This window comes from Colletotrichum acutatum, assembly GCF_030867785.1.
Source record: "Colletotrichum acutatum strain CBS 112980 chromosome Unknown BDZ83scaffold_109, whole genome shotgun sequence".
NCBI lineage: Eukaryota > Fungi > Ascomycota > Sordariomycetes > Glomerellales > Glomerellaceae > Colletotrichum > Colletotrichum acutatum.
This window is the reverse complement of record NW_026849103.1, coordinates 196-13551: the sequence shown is the minus strand read 5'-3', so window position 1 is coordinate 13551 and position 13356 is coordinate 196. Positions and strand designations below refer to the sequence as shown.

General features: G+C 51.1%; 4 protein-coding genes and 1 non-coding gene across 5 annotated transcripts; 2 read left to right on the top strand and 3 right to left on the bottom strand.

Moving 5' to 3' along the window:
- Positions 1-91: 91 nt before the first annotated feature.
- Positions 92-2240, bottom strand: BDZ83DRAFT_679367 (phosphoesterase). Its single transcript, XM_060511188.1, has 2 exons — positions 1624-2240; positions 92-1573 (listed from the first exon to the last, which is right to left on the bottom strand). Exons 1-2 carry the CDS (start codon positions 1883-1885, stop codon positions 555-557), a joined length of 1281 nt encoding a protein of 426 aa, XP_060360808.1. The 5' UTR covers positions 1886-2240; the 3' UTR covers positions 92-554.
- A 135-nt stretch (positions 2241-2375) lies between these two features.
- BDZ83DRAFT_633977 (multicopper oxidase) lies at positions 2376-4843 on the top strand. Its single transcript, XM_060509065.1, has one exon. The coding sequence runs from the start codon at positions 2519-2521 to the stop codon at positions 4631-4633; it is 2115 nt and encodes a 704-aa protein (XP_060360807.1). The 5' UTR covers positions 2376-2518; the 3' UTR covers positions 4634-4843.
- A 2750-nt stretch (positions 4844-7593) lies between these two features.
- BDZ83DRAFT_633974 (endopolygalacturonase precursor) lies at positions 7594-9265 on the top strand. Its single transcript, XM_060509064.1, has 2 exons — positions 7594-7944; positions 8000-9265. Exons 1-2 carry the CDS (start codon positions 7744-7746, stop codon positions 8885-8887), a joined length of 1089 nt encoding a protein of 362 aa, XP_060360806.1. The 5' UTR covers positions 7594-7743; the 3' UTR covers positions 8888-9265.
- Positions 9266-9429: 164 nt separating this feature from the next.
- On the bottom strand, positions 9430-9518 carry BDZ83DRAFT_t243. Its single transcript has one exon. It is a non-coding gene; the product is annotated as a tRNA-Asp (tRNA).
- A 617-nt stretch (positions 9519-10135) lies between these two features.
- BDZ83DRAFT_586839 (family 61 glycosyl hydrolase) lies at positions 10136-11244 on the bottom strand (the record flags this gene model as incomplete). Its single annotated transcript, XM_060505983.1, has 6 exons — positions 10136-10179; positions 10240-10489; positions 10554-10614; positions 10673-10926; positions 10992-11021; positions 11152-11244. The coding sequence occupies 6 exons, from the start codon at positions 11242-11244 to the stop codon at positions 10136-10138; spliced, it is 732 nt and encodes a 243-aa protein (XP_060360805.1).
- Positions 11245-13356: the final 2112 nt, after the last annotated feature.

Here is a 13356-nt window from a genome sequence, read left to right as displayed (position 1 = left end):
CTTCTCCACCCGATGCCTCCCCTGCTCGGCCCGTTGTCAAACCCCATTCTCGTGGAACGACTTGTCCACATCACGAGAGCTAATTCTGCATGCAGTGTACTATCCAGGTGACGAATTCGAGAGACTGAGTCGTTGATCTTGCCCGGTCAAGTCCGATGCCATTCTCGTTGCCCCCCGCTCTGAGCGGCTTTGTTATCGGTACCTCTAGTACTGTCGCGCCTCTTGCTTCTGTCGCTCTATCTGCCTCTGACGTCTCTGTAGTCTATTATCTTGTATGAATGTGCGTATATTCGAGAATGTATGCTTGAGAGAATGACAATAGAGGTAATAACAAAGGGTAAAAAATAAACGAAGTATTATAAAAAAATTCAAAAGGTTATAAGAGATAACACGCTATAGAAAGGCTTCTAATCAAAAATATGCTTTACAGGACCTAAATATTTAGACTTTATCTATGTTATATTTTTATTATCTAGGGGATATATACTGATAGTTATAATAACAAAGGTTATTATCACAATGTTAGTATCTCCTAGGTGCTTTGTCCCGAGACTTTACGCCTTGTAGCCAGGAGGCGGGTTAAGCCCATCCAGAACCTGAACAGTATCCTCGTAGTATGTAGGCGCTTTGCTGTCTTTCCAGGTAGCCTTGACGGACTCGAGAATCTTCCTGCCAGCCGCATTCTCGTCCAGAGCCAAGTTGGGCTTGGGATACTGCTTTGCCGTTTTGCTATTGAAGAAACCAGCATACGACTGATTAAAGTAGCGATCGGGCACCGTAGACGTGTTGCTCCACTGGCGAAGGACGCTCTTGGTCTTTTCTGCGACAAACTTGTAGACGTTGGCGCCGACATCCCATCTGCCGAGAGTCGGGAGGTCCCAGTTGGCCTCAACTGTGGCGAGCTCCGAATAATGGTTGTAGAAGTTGGAATCCGTAGTACCAACGAGCTCTTGAGGGATTGCATCTCCTAAAAGGATGCCAAGAATTCGGTTCTTTTGTGTGTACGTCTCATTTTCATCCCATGTGACCAACACCAATGTGTTGTTCATGAAGTTCTTGTCTTCGAGCAGCGGCTCAAGGAATTTCCGATTCCAAGCACCAGAAACAGTGACAGAGGAATCGTGACCAGTGTTTACCATCGAGGGTTCTACCCAAATCCATTGCGGCAGCTTGTTCGCCTTGAGGTCCTTGTGAAATGAAGAACGCTCGGGATAGATCACAGATAGGTTCTTGATCTGGGAGAGACGCTGCTCCGAACTGGTAACACTATCAAAGAAGATTGGAGGATTATGCTTTCGAACATAATCGTTTGCTCCAGTCGTCTGATTTACCCAGGCCATTCCTTCGAAGCCAGAGAATGGTAAGTCTTCCTGATAGGTCGACCACGAGATCCCTCGTGTGTCCAGGAGATCAAACACTGTAGAAACATTGCGATCGGCGCGATTGAAGTTATCGTTGTTCATTCCCAAATAATCTCCAGAGACCGATGCAAAGTAATTGGGCTCAGAAGGGTGGGTGACAGCAAAGTTGTTAGACAGTGTGATGCCCTTCTTGGCGAGCCATGCAAAGTTGGCTGTGGCAGGTCAGATTCTGCTGGGACAAAGGGCTCAAAGAAGCACTCACGATCGCCAATAGCCTTGTCGTAATCGGTATTCTCGTTCCAGATAATGACAAAGCGGTCGAAAGCCTTGCCTTTGACATTGCTGGTCGGGCTGCTGGTCTTGGCTGTGGCAGCAGCAGCAGCGACAGCAGCGGAGCCGGTGGCAGTGTACCGCGTCTCCCAGCCTCCAGAAGAACTTGAAGAAGTCACTCGAGCAGCGAGAGGCGTGACGGCAGCCGCATGGGCGCCGGCCGCAAGGAAAGCTGCGGCAACTGCGCAACGCATCGTGGAGGATGATGAAGCTGAAAAGACCTTCTGACGAGCGGTTGTAAGAACGGCGTGGTAAGCACAAAAAGAAGCTAAGAGCCTCAAAGCCGGGACGACTTGATTATTTCATGTTTTCTATGATTTGCTGTCGGGCACCTCCGTGTCGGTGACTCTGTAGCATCGGGACGAGGAATGGGGAAGGTCACATCCCTGACAGGCTGACAGCATCGCCACCCCTGCGCACGGGAACGCTCGTCGATCCATTAAACGAACAGATGGATGGGACGAAAAAAAGCAGCCTGTCAGTACTTTTCGATCTAGTGGATGGCATTGAGTCCTTTTCCCCTCAGTCGACTTGGACTGTCCGAACTCCAATTGCAGACGCAGGTTGTCAAAATGTGAGGTCTGATTGGGCCATTTCGAGCGCACGTGTAAGAGGACAGGCATGCCGGCTTCCCGAGAGGGCGGCAACGCGCGGGCAGAAACAAAACAGAATGCAACGCCACCCCATTTTCCGAAAACTTACCTGCCTTGAACGGCAGTTCGGCTCGTGAGCGGCATCTTATTCGCATTTCCAACCTCTGGTCTGGATTTGAGCCTCTCCTTCACTTGTATTCCGTTCGTTCATTACGATGCAATGAGATTCGCACCATGGACGACGTTGAGCGAGGAAGCGACCAAGAGAGGCTTTTGAGTCCGGCTCTGACGATCTCCACCGACTTCAACTTGGACCGTCTGGAGTCTTCGTCTTATGGTTCGGCTGCGAAGGACAACGGCGAGAAATCGCCATTTCTTCCTCCGCAAGATGATGAAGGGAGACCGCAACGGTCGAGGAGTCGATCGGATGGCTCCTGGCTGAGTCGAGTCTCTACAGGCTTCTTTGGCGTTTTCATATTCTTCTTCGTTTTCTATGCGTCAGACCTGCTTTACCCAGCGACTGTAACACATCATTCTCAAACGGCAGTCTATGTGGTCAAAGAGCCGATACCATCATCGCCACGATTGAGGGACTCGTCGGAATATTTTCTGGGCTCTTCGTGGGACTTCAACGCCGCGCCAAGCATCAGAGAGTACTACTGGACCATCAGCGATGCAACCTTCAACCCTGACGGGATCTTTCGGCCGATGATGCTCATCAACAACCAGTTTCCCGGACCTCTCATTGAGTGCAACGAGGGAGATACCATCGTTGTCCATGTCCACAACGAGGCCGTCAATGCCACAGCCATTCATTTTCACGGCATGTATCAAAACGGCACAAACTCCATGGACGGCACCGTTGGCGTGACGCAATGCCCTATTGCACCCAACGCAACGTTCACGTACAGGTTCACGGTCAAGAACCAGTCAGGAACGTATTGGCATCACGCGCATCACAGCAACCAAGCCTCTGATGGACTCGTCGGGCCTCTCGTCGTCCACCCGAGAAACAACCAAGGAACCAGAGACCAGTACTCGACTGATCGAGTCGTCATGATTTCGGACCACTATCACAACACATCGGCTGAGTTGTTGATGGACTATCTTCAATCAGACCAAGAGAATGAAGAGCCTGTGCCGTCGAGTGGCCTCATCAACGGGCGCAACTACCGCGATTGTGCCGACTTCGACGGATGGAATTGCCAAAACGAGAATCCTCGTGTATCTTCGTTGGAATCCTTCAGCCTGGCTCCAAATGAGAGACATCGCCTAAGGTTCATAAACACTGGTGCATTTGCCGAATTCCAGGTCGAAATCGACGAGCATCCGCTCTACGTCACCGAGGTTGATGGGACTGATATTCACCCTGAACCCTTCCACCGCCTCAATATCCTTCCGGCACAGCGCTACAGTGTGGTAGTTGAGACCAATATCACCACTGCAGACTCGTTCTGGTTGCGAGCCAGGATGATCACGCACTGCTTCGCAGGAGAGAACCCCCGGCTCGATTCAGAAGTGAAGGGGATCATCCGGTATGCCACACCAGACCTCTCTCGCAAAGAGAAGACGCATGAAGCGGCCTTAGAACTCAGCGAACCACAAAGCAAAAGCTGGGACGAAGCCATAGACGTCGACTGTCGAGACATGAACACAACTCTTCTCAGACCTGTCGATGCGATTACAGCACCCATTGTGACAGCCACAATGTACCTCCGCGCCAACTTTGAAATCGGAGCATGGCGTCTATCGCGGGGCTTCTTCAACGCCTCGACGTGGCATGCCAACGTCACCTCGCCGTCTCTGTATCGCTTCATGGACGCCGCGAAAAGCGACAATGACACAGTGTTGCCGTCTACAACCGGTGTCAACGATATTACCTTCAATCCAGAGAATGAGTTCGTGTACCAGACGCAAGGCATCCAAACGGTCAACATCATCATCAGCAACTTTGATGACGGCGCACATCCGTTCCATATCCACGGGCACAAGTTCTTCGTACTGAAGCAGTCCCCAACGGGTTACCCACCCGAAGACATGGCCGAGTTGGAAGCAGAACTCGCGGCTTCGGGTGTTCTGGAGAACCCGCTCAGAAGGGACACCGTAACAGTTCAAGGTTACGGGTGGGCAGTCGTCAGAGTCGTGCTAGATAATCCGGGCGTGTGGGCGTTCCACTGCCACAACGCATGGCATGCGGAGGCGGGCATGATGATGATGATTGCAGCGAGAGTCGAGACGGCCAAAGAATGGAAGGTGGTGAGCGAGGAGGAAGTACGGCTCTGCGGGTTGCCTGGGGTCGAGAAAGGGGTTCGGCCTAGTGATGACGTTTGGTTCGGGAACTTTGGTTGAAAGAGTAAATACGAGATTCTGTAAATAGAGGGTTAGTAAGTGCTACTGCTCGGAGAGCAGTCTTTCCCAAAAAGAGAATGAGAGCTTCAGCGGACAATTGGAACCCGCTCCCCGTGATAATTACACCGCCTCTAACGGTCCAACCCCCGGGGAAATTGTTGAGTGCATACGCTCCATCTGTTTCCGTCCTGTAATGAATCAGAAATCAGCTGTTGTGGGATCCATCCATCAGTCAGGTCTGGTCTCTACTAAGTCCGTCGGCGAAATACTAACGGCTAGAGTACCCTTGTCAACCCGTTTGTTGTCAAGCCCCCCGTGGGCAAGGCGTTGTGGTCCTCGGCATTATCCCTTGCTCATTGGAGCTGCGATCCACCACAGGTTTCCATCGCCTTTCACTTCTCCGCGTATGTATGGAGCTATGTCTTTTGCAAAAGAAAGTTGCTGACATCTACCGGTCGAGTACCGAGACATTGTGTCAAAGAATGACAAGACAGCTTCGATAGTACCGGCAGTTCCGAAGCTCCTTCCTTTCACAGATACGATGGCTTCATGCCTCTGGGGCATCGACTCATGACGGAGAGTGCGCTGGATGCACTTCGCACTAGAAAAGGAGTTGCTTGCTCGAAAGTTGAATTTGACCCGACGATCTAGACCGCTGAGAGTCTAGAGGTTCTCAGCAAGCTAGTCTGCTTGTAGTTGCTTGAACAGGGGTCACATCGAATATTGCAAGAGATTGGAAAATAGGCAAACGGGTCCCGTACTAACTCGATCGGATACCGGATTCCGCAGTACCCATCATCCGGTCTCCCATGAGTGCACGTGTGCTGTATCAGCCGTGTGGTCCCATAATCCCATTTGCCATGATGCCCATTTCTCGCCAGGCTCCGCAATGGGAGGCGAAGTTATGGGCCTCTTAATCCTTCTTTCTGCAGTTCTGCGACGAATTGGCTGTAGTGTTGTTGGAACTTCCATGTTCGTGCCTTTTCTGCCAATCTGTGATCGTCACTTTTCGGTCCGTTGTAAAATTCTCAAAGTCAAAAAAAGGAGTGGTGTACAGAGTAGTATGGAATTGACAGAGAGTTCCAGTTTTCTGATGTAAAAAGTCCCGTTGAAACAAGAGACAACTGATGCGTCGCATTGAGTCGGAAATAAAGAGCAATTGGACGGTCGTGCCCCAGTTTATCGCACTCTGTTGGTAGGTTGGTCCTATCTTTCTTCACCCACCTGCATACATCTCAGTGCCGAGTTCCATATTATTTTTGGGGTAAACGATTCCAGCTAGATAGGACGCGCGCCCCATCAACTCATCTTTAGGATGGAGCCGCTGAAGCATCTAGATGGACGTTGTCTTGCCTGTAGAGAATTGTGCCGCTTGCCGACTATTCAAGAGTCATGTCGATGTCATGTTTGCTGTTGAATGATGATGAGCGGCTGAGACTTGAGGGTGCCATGTAGAGAGAGAGAACCGGCAAGTCGGACGGAAAAACCAAACATGATGCGACGTTGAAATTGGAGATTCAGAGTTTTGACTGGTGCAAATTCAAGGACTGTCAACTCCCTAGCTGCCGTTCAGATGACTTGTGTTTCATCCGCCATCCAACATGGTCAACACGAAGAAAGGCGCAAACTCTAATTCCCTTTCAGGATCGTGAGAGGGGTGAAGGAGAAAATCTGCCAAGTCAAAGTGAGTTAAACACCTCCATCAGTTACGTTGCACCGTCAAGCGAAAAGGCGCAAGCAGCCGAAGGTGTCGGATGCTAGACATTTCATGGTCAAGACTCAAATTAGCCCGTCGACGGGGGCCCGGTTCTGGCAATATTCTGCACATTCTGCACGCGTGACGGGCCAGCGCTAACATGACTAGGCCATCTTGAGGAAGTTTGGAGGGCAGCAAAACAGTTGAGGATGGACCCGAAACTCTGAACTTTCCCGCCAATCATGGGCAGAACAGGCAGAAATGTTCCATGGCAGCACCAAATCTCGTGGCATTTGGTAGACGCTCCCCGAAAGTCAATTCTATTGCAACCGACTGCCGTACCGTGATGTGATCAACCCCCCACCCCACTCCCATAAGTCCCTTCAGCTATACGTGTTCGGGAGGCCGTGACCACGACATTACCAACGATTCAACCAAGCTAACCCTGAGGGCACGCAATATCAGTCGAACTCTGTTCAATTTAAAGCTCACATTATCTGACCATAAACTTTCCACCAACCAGCCGCCCTGGTACTGGCATCCCTGGGGAACAATTGGTCCGTTACGCGTCCAGTGCTCCTAGGCAATCCCCCTTTCGCGGCTCCCGTCCCCTCCTCCTTTTGTATGATGCCCCCTAAATGCTGGGAGGTTCGATGTTTACCACAATGGGACGAAAAGCCCCAGTTCAAAAGTTGCGGCTGGAAGAACGGCACGGAACTCGGCAACTTGAGATCCAGGGTTGATACAGCCACCTATTGAATAGAGTGCCTAGATTCGATCGGTGCAAGGGCCGGACGACCCTGCTTCAACAAGCCTTAGCCTTGGCGACGTACGAAAGTAGTCCACAGACGCGGAGCTCATGGTGGCAGTGATGCTTGTCTATGTCAATCGCGGAGATGGCGCTGTTGGGCAGAATCTAGTGCGATTCCAGAAATTCAGGAGTTGTCGGTGGGGTTTGCCTGCCTGCATGGGACTATGACGAGCAAGGGCCATCCCCGGCACTCGCGTTGCTTCTGGCCTGGGGCCCGGTCGAGCTCCATCTTCCATCTAACTGACTCGGCCAGTGTTTCCCTGTTCCCATGATGCGTCCAGACGACTGACTGTGCAGTCGGTACGTGGAACAAGGTATCCGTACGGAAAGGAAGAGAGCAGAGGAGGATGGCAAACAGGAGAAGTTCGTTGACAGGCCTTGGCAAGGCTGTGCCAAGAGATCCCGTCGATTTGGATATAAACCATCCTGCAGTTCCTCCCCAGATTGCCAAGAAGCTTCCAAGACATCACTCCCGCAGATCTCATCCAGTTTACCATTCTAGAGTCTTGGCTCATTCATTCTTTCGTCCTATTTTTTAACCAATCATTCTGATACTGTGTATCAAGTCACTCTCTACTACCAAAACAACTTCCTTCCAACAAAATGGTTTCTTCACTTCTCGCCCTCGGCGCCTTGGCCGCCACTGCTATCGCTGCTCCCCTCGATGCTCGCGCCAGCTGCACCTTCACCGATGCCGCTGCCGCCATCAAGGGCAAGGCTAGCTGCACCAGCATCATCCTCAACGGCATCGTCGTCCCTGCCGGTACCACCCTCGACATGACCGGTCTTAAGTCCGGCACCACTGTAAGTTGAAAGAGTCTCTGGCTACCAAGTGAGTCCTAAGCTGACACCGTACAAGGTCACCTTCCAGGGCAAGACCACCTTCGGCTACAAGGAGTGGGAGGGACCCCTCATCTCCTTCTCCGGTACCAACATCAACATCAACGGTGCCTCTGGCCACTCCATCGACTGCCAGGGTTCCCGCTGGTGGGACTCCAAGGGAAGCAACGGCGGCAAGACCAAGCCCAAGTTCTTCTACGCCCACAGCCTCAAGAGCTCCAACATCAAGGGTCTCAACGTCCTGAACACCCCCGTCCAGGCCTTCTCCATCAACAGCGCCACCACCCTCGGCGTCTACGATGTCACCATTGACAACTCTGCTGGCGACTCCGCCGGCGGCCACAACACCGACGCCTTCGACGTCGGCTCCTCCACCGGCGTCTACATCTCTGGCGCCAACGTCAAGAACCAGGACGACTGCCTCGCCATCAACTCTGGCACCAACATCACCTTCACCGGCGGCACCTGCTCCGGTGGCCACGGTCTGTCCATTGGCTCCGTCGGCGGCCGCTCCGACAACACCGTCAAGACCGTCACCATCTCCAACTCCAAGATCGTCAACTCTGACAACGGTGTCCGCATCAAGACCGTCTCCGGCGCCACTGGTTCCGTCTCCGGCGTCACCTACTCCGGCATCACCCTCTCCAACATTGCCAAGTACGGTATCGTCATCGAGCAGGACTACGAGAACGGCTCCCCCACCGGCACCCCCACCAACGGCGTCCCCATCACCGGCCTCACCCTCTCCAAGATCACCGGCTCCGTCGCCTCCTCCGGTACCAACGTCTACATCCTCTGTGCCTCCGGTGCCTGCAGCAACTGGAAGTGGAGCGGTGTCAGCGTCACCGGTGGCAAGAAGTCCACCAAGTGCTCCAACATCCCCAGCGGCAGCGGTGCTGCTTGCTAAGCGTCTCGCACTTGCGAGGTTTCTCGGCCGCTCTCTCCTGAGTCGGTGATACCCACCTGGTGGTGCTAGTCTCCTTTTCCCTGGTGGGAATGCTGACGCGGATTGTTTTGTGCTGGACTTTCTTGTAATGAGTTGAGTTGTGTCTGCAAATTAGTCAGCCGAGCGCAAATTTGTTCCTGTATATAATTTCCCTTGTCGTTCTCAAGATATCTTGAGGCGAGATACATACGAATCCAACTGCATACTGGATGAACTTCATCATTCCCTTCTTCGTGACTCCAAAATCTTCAAGCTCGCAATTGACCCATGTTCTGCTTTAAGCCTTTGTGCCAAGAAACCAAGAGATAAACGACTGCTCATTTCCACATAAGTTACAGGGATCCCGACATGGCATACTCCTGGACTGTAAAGTGGCCCGGACCCCCGACCCTCATTTCCAACCGAACCACAAAAGGGCCTGGCCACGCGACATTTTTAATCAACACAAAATCAACCCGAAAACAAAGAAAACTGCCCACATGTTCAAAAAAGCAAAAGAGAAACTCCTCGACGGGGAATTGAACCCCGGTCCCCTGCGAATCGTTGGATCTTCAATGACAAGCAGATATCCTCACCACTAGACTATCGGGGATTGGTGGATGTTGACATCCAGTGATAGTTGGTTGACGGAATCCGCCACCAGTGTCTATATAAAGGCTACAGCCCAACCACTCCCACCAACAACCCCTCATGAAGTTGATTTGTCATTGATTTATGGGCAAATGTAAGGCAAACAACTTCAATCCATTGATTGTTTGCTAAAGAGCAGATTTTGCTGACTTTCGAGCCAGCATGCAGACCAAACATTCTTCCTTAGTGTTGCTGCAGCGCGCAACCTCAACATTGATGGCATATTCAGAGGTCATAGCATTGAATCTTCCCTTGGTAAGAAAAAGGAATACTGGCACGTGGTACTTCAAGTCAGACATCGGAAGTCTCCATCAATCGGACTGAGATTTGGATATGAACCAAGCCTGAGACTGAAGTCTTCATGCACAAGTGGTGCAGCCTGCTAGTTTCCATCGATCGACAAGTTCCAAATGCCGAGTTGATACGTCTGACACAATTTTTGGTTCGAGCTAAACAGCAAGCTCGTCGATCGTATTCAAAGTATATACTTTTTCACTTCAGTCTGAATATGTACATGAATTCAAAAGGTTGGACGAGCTCAGTCCTTGCTGCTGCTAGTGACAACAACCCGAAAGGTGCTTAGCAAGTGAACACAGCCGGGCCGGGAATAGTGTAGGTTTGGGCTTCAGAGAAAGTCAAAGGTCAGCAAAGGGTAAGAATCTGCTAGACATGGTAAAACATACCCTTGTAGGCATCGTAGGTGATACCGGGATCAGTCGACTTGTACGCGCCGGGGATGGCAACCAGCGAAGTCGCAGTCTTGGTGCCGGAACCAGTGACCTGCAGTTGATGGCATCCGGGGTAGAACTGTGCGCCGGGGTATGAGTAGGCGGCGTGCAGAGCAATAATCTCGTGGCGGACGAGGTAGTAGCCCGACTTCAAGCAGGACGGAATCGTGTACTGGTAGCCGGCGTTGGCAACCATGAGGGGGGTCTAAGTTGAAACAGAGGTCCGTTACCACTGATCGCTTTGAGAGGCATACACATGTCCAACTTACATCAGCCCAGGTGTTGGTGGTTCCGGTGCGTCCACCTTCCTTGACCTTGAACCACACGGCACTATTTCCCACAGGTTAGCAGGGGTGCTCAGACAGTCATAAAGTATTCTTCTACTTACGAAGTGCCGGGTTGCCATGCCTGGCAACCGGTATCGGGGCAACGTGCCATGTAGGTGATCACGGGACCGACGTGAGAGTCGGGCCAGAGAGTCCATCGCAGGGTGACGGTCGATCCCGCTGCAGCGGTAGCGTGCAAGGCCGCGGGTGTCGAACCCGAGATGCCGCCGGCTGTGTATCCTCCGCACTGGACATCGATCAAGTCGACGCTCTCAACTGGGCCGTTGCCTTGGACCGGGCGAGAGATTCTCTGGGGCTATTGAAGATTTGTGTGAGTTGTGATATCCTCGCATGAGGGATGAAGCTAGAGCTTTGACTTACAGTAGGGCTCGTGTACGGGTCTTGGTAAGGCTAGGTACGTGTCAGTTGTTAGATTCACGATAACACATGCCGTGATTCGATAATATCATATACCTGGTAGAACTGTCGAGACCGTTAGCAATTGTCATCGGTTATACAAAAGTCATGTGTGATGACGAACCTGGTAGTATGTGCCTCCAATGGTAGCATTGTCGACGTATCCGTGACCAGCGACCAGAGCCGCAAGGCCTAGGAAGCAAGCAGCGATCTGCATGTTTCGAATATTTCGGACGAACGTCTGATGGACAAAAGCGAGAGATCGACGGCTGCGACAAAGAGCAAGTTGCGTAACGACTGACACTGCCTGCCTGGAGCTCAGCACTTTAAAGCCGGAAACCTGCTCTTACATGGGAAACACCATGCTATATATCATCAACACCCCAACTCAAAAATCAGTTCATCCTTTCTTCTCCTTTTCGTCTCCAATGGGGACCACTCCTCTCAATCCAAGACACCAAGCCAGTATAGCCAGCCAGCAAACTCCTTGGCACGACGACGTTGCCTCCCCATCCCACCCCCTAGAATCTCATCACGGGAACTAAGAGAACAGCGCAAAAAGGAAACAACGGAACCACACGAGCGAGTGCCACGGCTCGACTTTATTAACTCTGGCAAGGGGCGTTGCCAATGAAAATGGGGAAAACCCGCATCCCACTTTGGAGGCGGGGTTTCCACCAATTAATCAGCCGAGCCATCGTCGCAAGTCAAAACGTCAATGCCACCCGTGTTTTAATTAAAAGGGAACAACGAAGACGAATAAGCAAGGTTGGATCTTGCTACTACGTTGTCGACAGAGCGCAACGAACTTTTGCGCGGGATCCGTGATGCCGTGTGCCGTGGGTTTGGATTGCGGGGGGGATCTGCGGTGTCACCATGCCGGTTCATGATGCTTGTAAATCTGCAGGCAATGCCGAGGAAACAATTTCGTTTCGAAATAATTTCTGAAATAGTTGAAGATGCAAGATTTCCATCCGAAGATGAGTCTTTTGAAGTTCGGGAGATTCGTACGCGTTAAAAAGTCCTTAGAATTTAGGGACACAATTGAGAGGGAGTATGCAATACAGAAATTGGAACGAGTAGATGGTGACCAATACGAGACATAGTTTGTGGCATGAGCTATCAGGAAGCCGAATTGGATAACGCAAGAGTTGCCTCCGTGCCGTTTTTTGGTCATCTCACCTTCTGCCGTTGTCCATGTATTTCTCCCCGAACGGGAATGTGACATCTCGCTCAAGAATAGTCAGAATACAGTAAGCTGAACAGCCACATGACAGTCATTGGCTTTGCCGTCAGTTCAGCTCTAGTTAAAGGGCGTCTGAGTCCGGAGTGTGGCTATCTTACCTACATGTTGACGACGTGTACGGACTGGTGAAATGCTCAACTATTTGCTCTCGTATTTGATAGTGCGTCTGCTTCATCTTCGAAATTCAGCTAGACCTATGATCCATTCTATCACTATTACTTTGAGAATTTGGTACTCAGAAATTCGAATGTGATGGTGTGAGCAACGCAAATATTTACCATTGAACTACCACTGATAGTCGACTTCTTGCAGCCATGTGAGTACTCTAGAAATGTGTATCTCATGCTGTAAAGTAACCCCGACAGGGAACCTCTCTTTGACGTAGGGTAGTTCTTGTCCAGAGACATTATGCACGAGCCTCGGAGCCTCGGGTCTCACCATCTGCTCATCCATCTTTTTCTCACCTCTGCATCTTCAAGATCCGATTTGTTGCTATGCGAACATGTAACCGGTTTTCGTCACGATTTAATTCCCAGAAAATTGTATTGCTTTCACGACAAATTGGAAATTCGTCATGCTTTGACGACATGAATGGAATGAGATGCCAAACCCCAATGGTTCACGTTGTTAAGTCTGGCAGCTGATTAAGTACCTTATCGCCTTCGGCACGATTAATCCACATAACGCTTTACTCGGGAAGGTTTGCATGTTCAGTTTCTGAAGGAAACCCTGAATGGATCTCAATTCTCTTCTTTCAGTCGGGACCTCCTCCTTCCGCTCCTTTTATTGATAATGACGGAGAATGATTCCTCCGAGCGCTGTCACTGCCGCATTCCACATCTAGACTGCGGTAGGTCAATCTGCCGGTCAATAACGAGCAGTGAACAAGACAGAATAGCGTGCCCCTTCGACTTCCTTTGAAGAGATGGGAAGAGACAAGAACGTCAGACTTGCCGGTACGACGCAGGGTGAAGTCCATCGAACGTGCCGGCTTTGGAGGACGAGTAACGTGATCTGGTCAAAGTGATGGAAGATGAGGAGCTGATTTCCATGACCTTCGGTCTACCGAAAATGGTCAGCAAG

Coding starts and splice junctions, on each gene's coding strand:
- BDZ83DRAFT_679367 (XM_060511188.1), bottom strand. CDS start 1,885: ATGCGTTGCGCAGTTGCCGCAGCTTTCCTTGCGGCCGGCGCCCATGCG. Junction 1,574..1,623: donor CGACAAGGCTATTGGCGATC/GTGAGTGCTTCT, acceptor GACCTGCCACAG/CCAACTTTGCATGGCTCGCC.
- BDZ83DRAFT_633977 (XM_060509065.1), top strand. CDS start 2,519: ATGGACGACGTTGAGCGAGGAAGCGACCAAGAGAGGCTTTTGAGTCCG.
- BDZ83DRAFT_633974 (XM_060509064.1), top strand. CDS start 7,744: ATGGTTTCTTCACTTCTCGCCCTCGGCGCCTTGGCCGCCACTGCTATC. Junction 7,945..7,999: donor GTCTTAAGTCCGGCACCACT/GTAAGTTGAAAG, acceptor ACACCGTACAAG/GTCACCTTCCAGGGCAAGAC.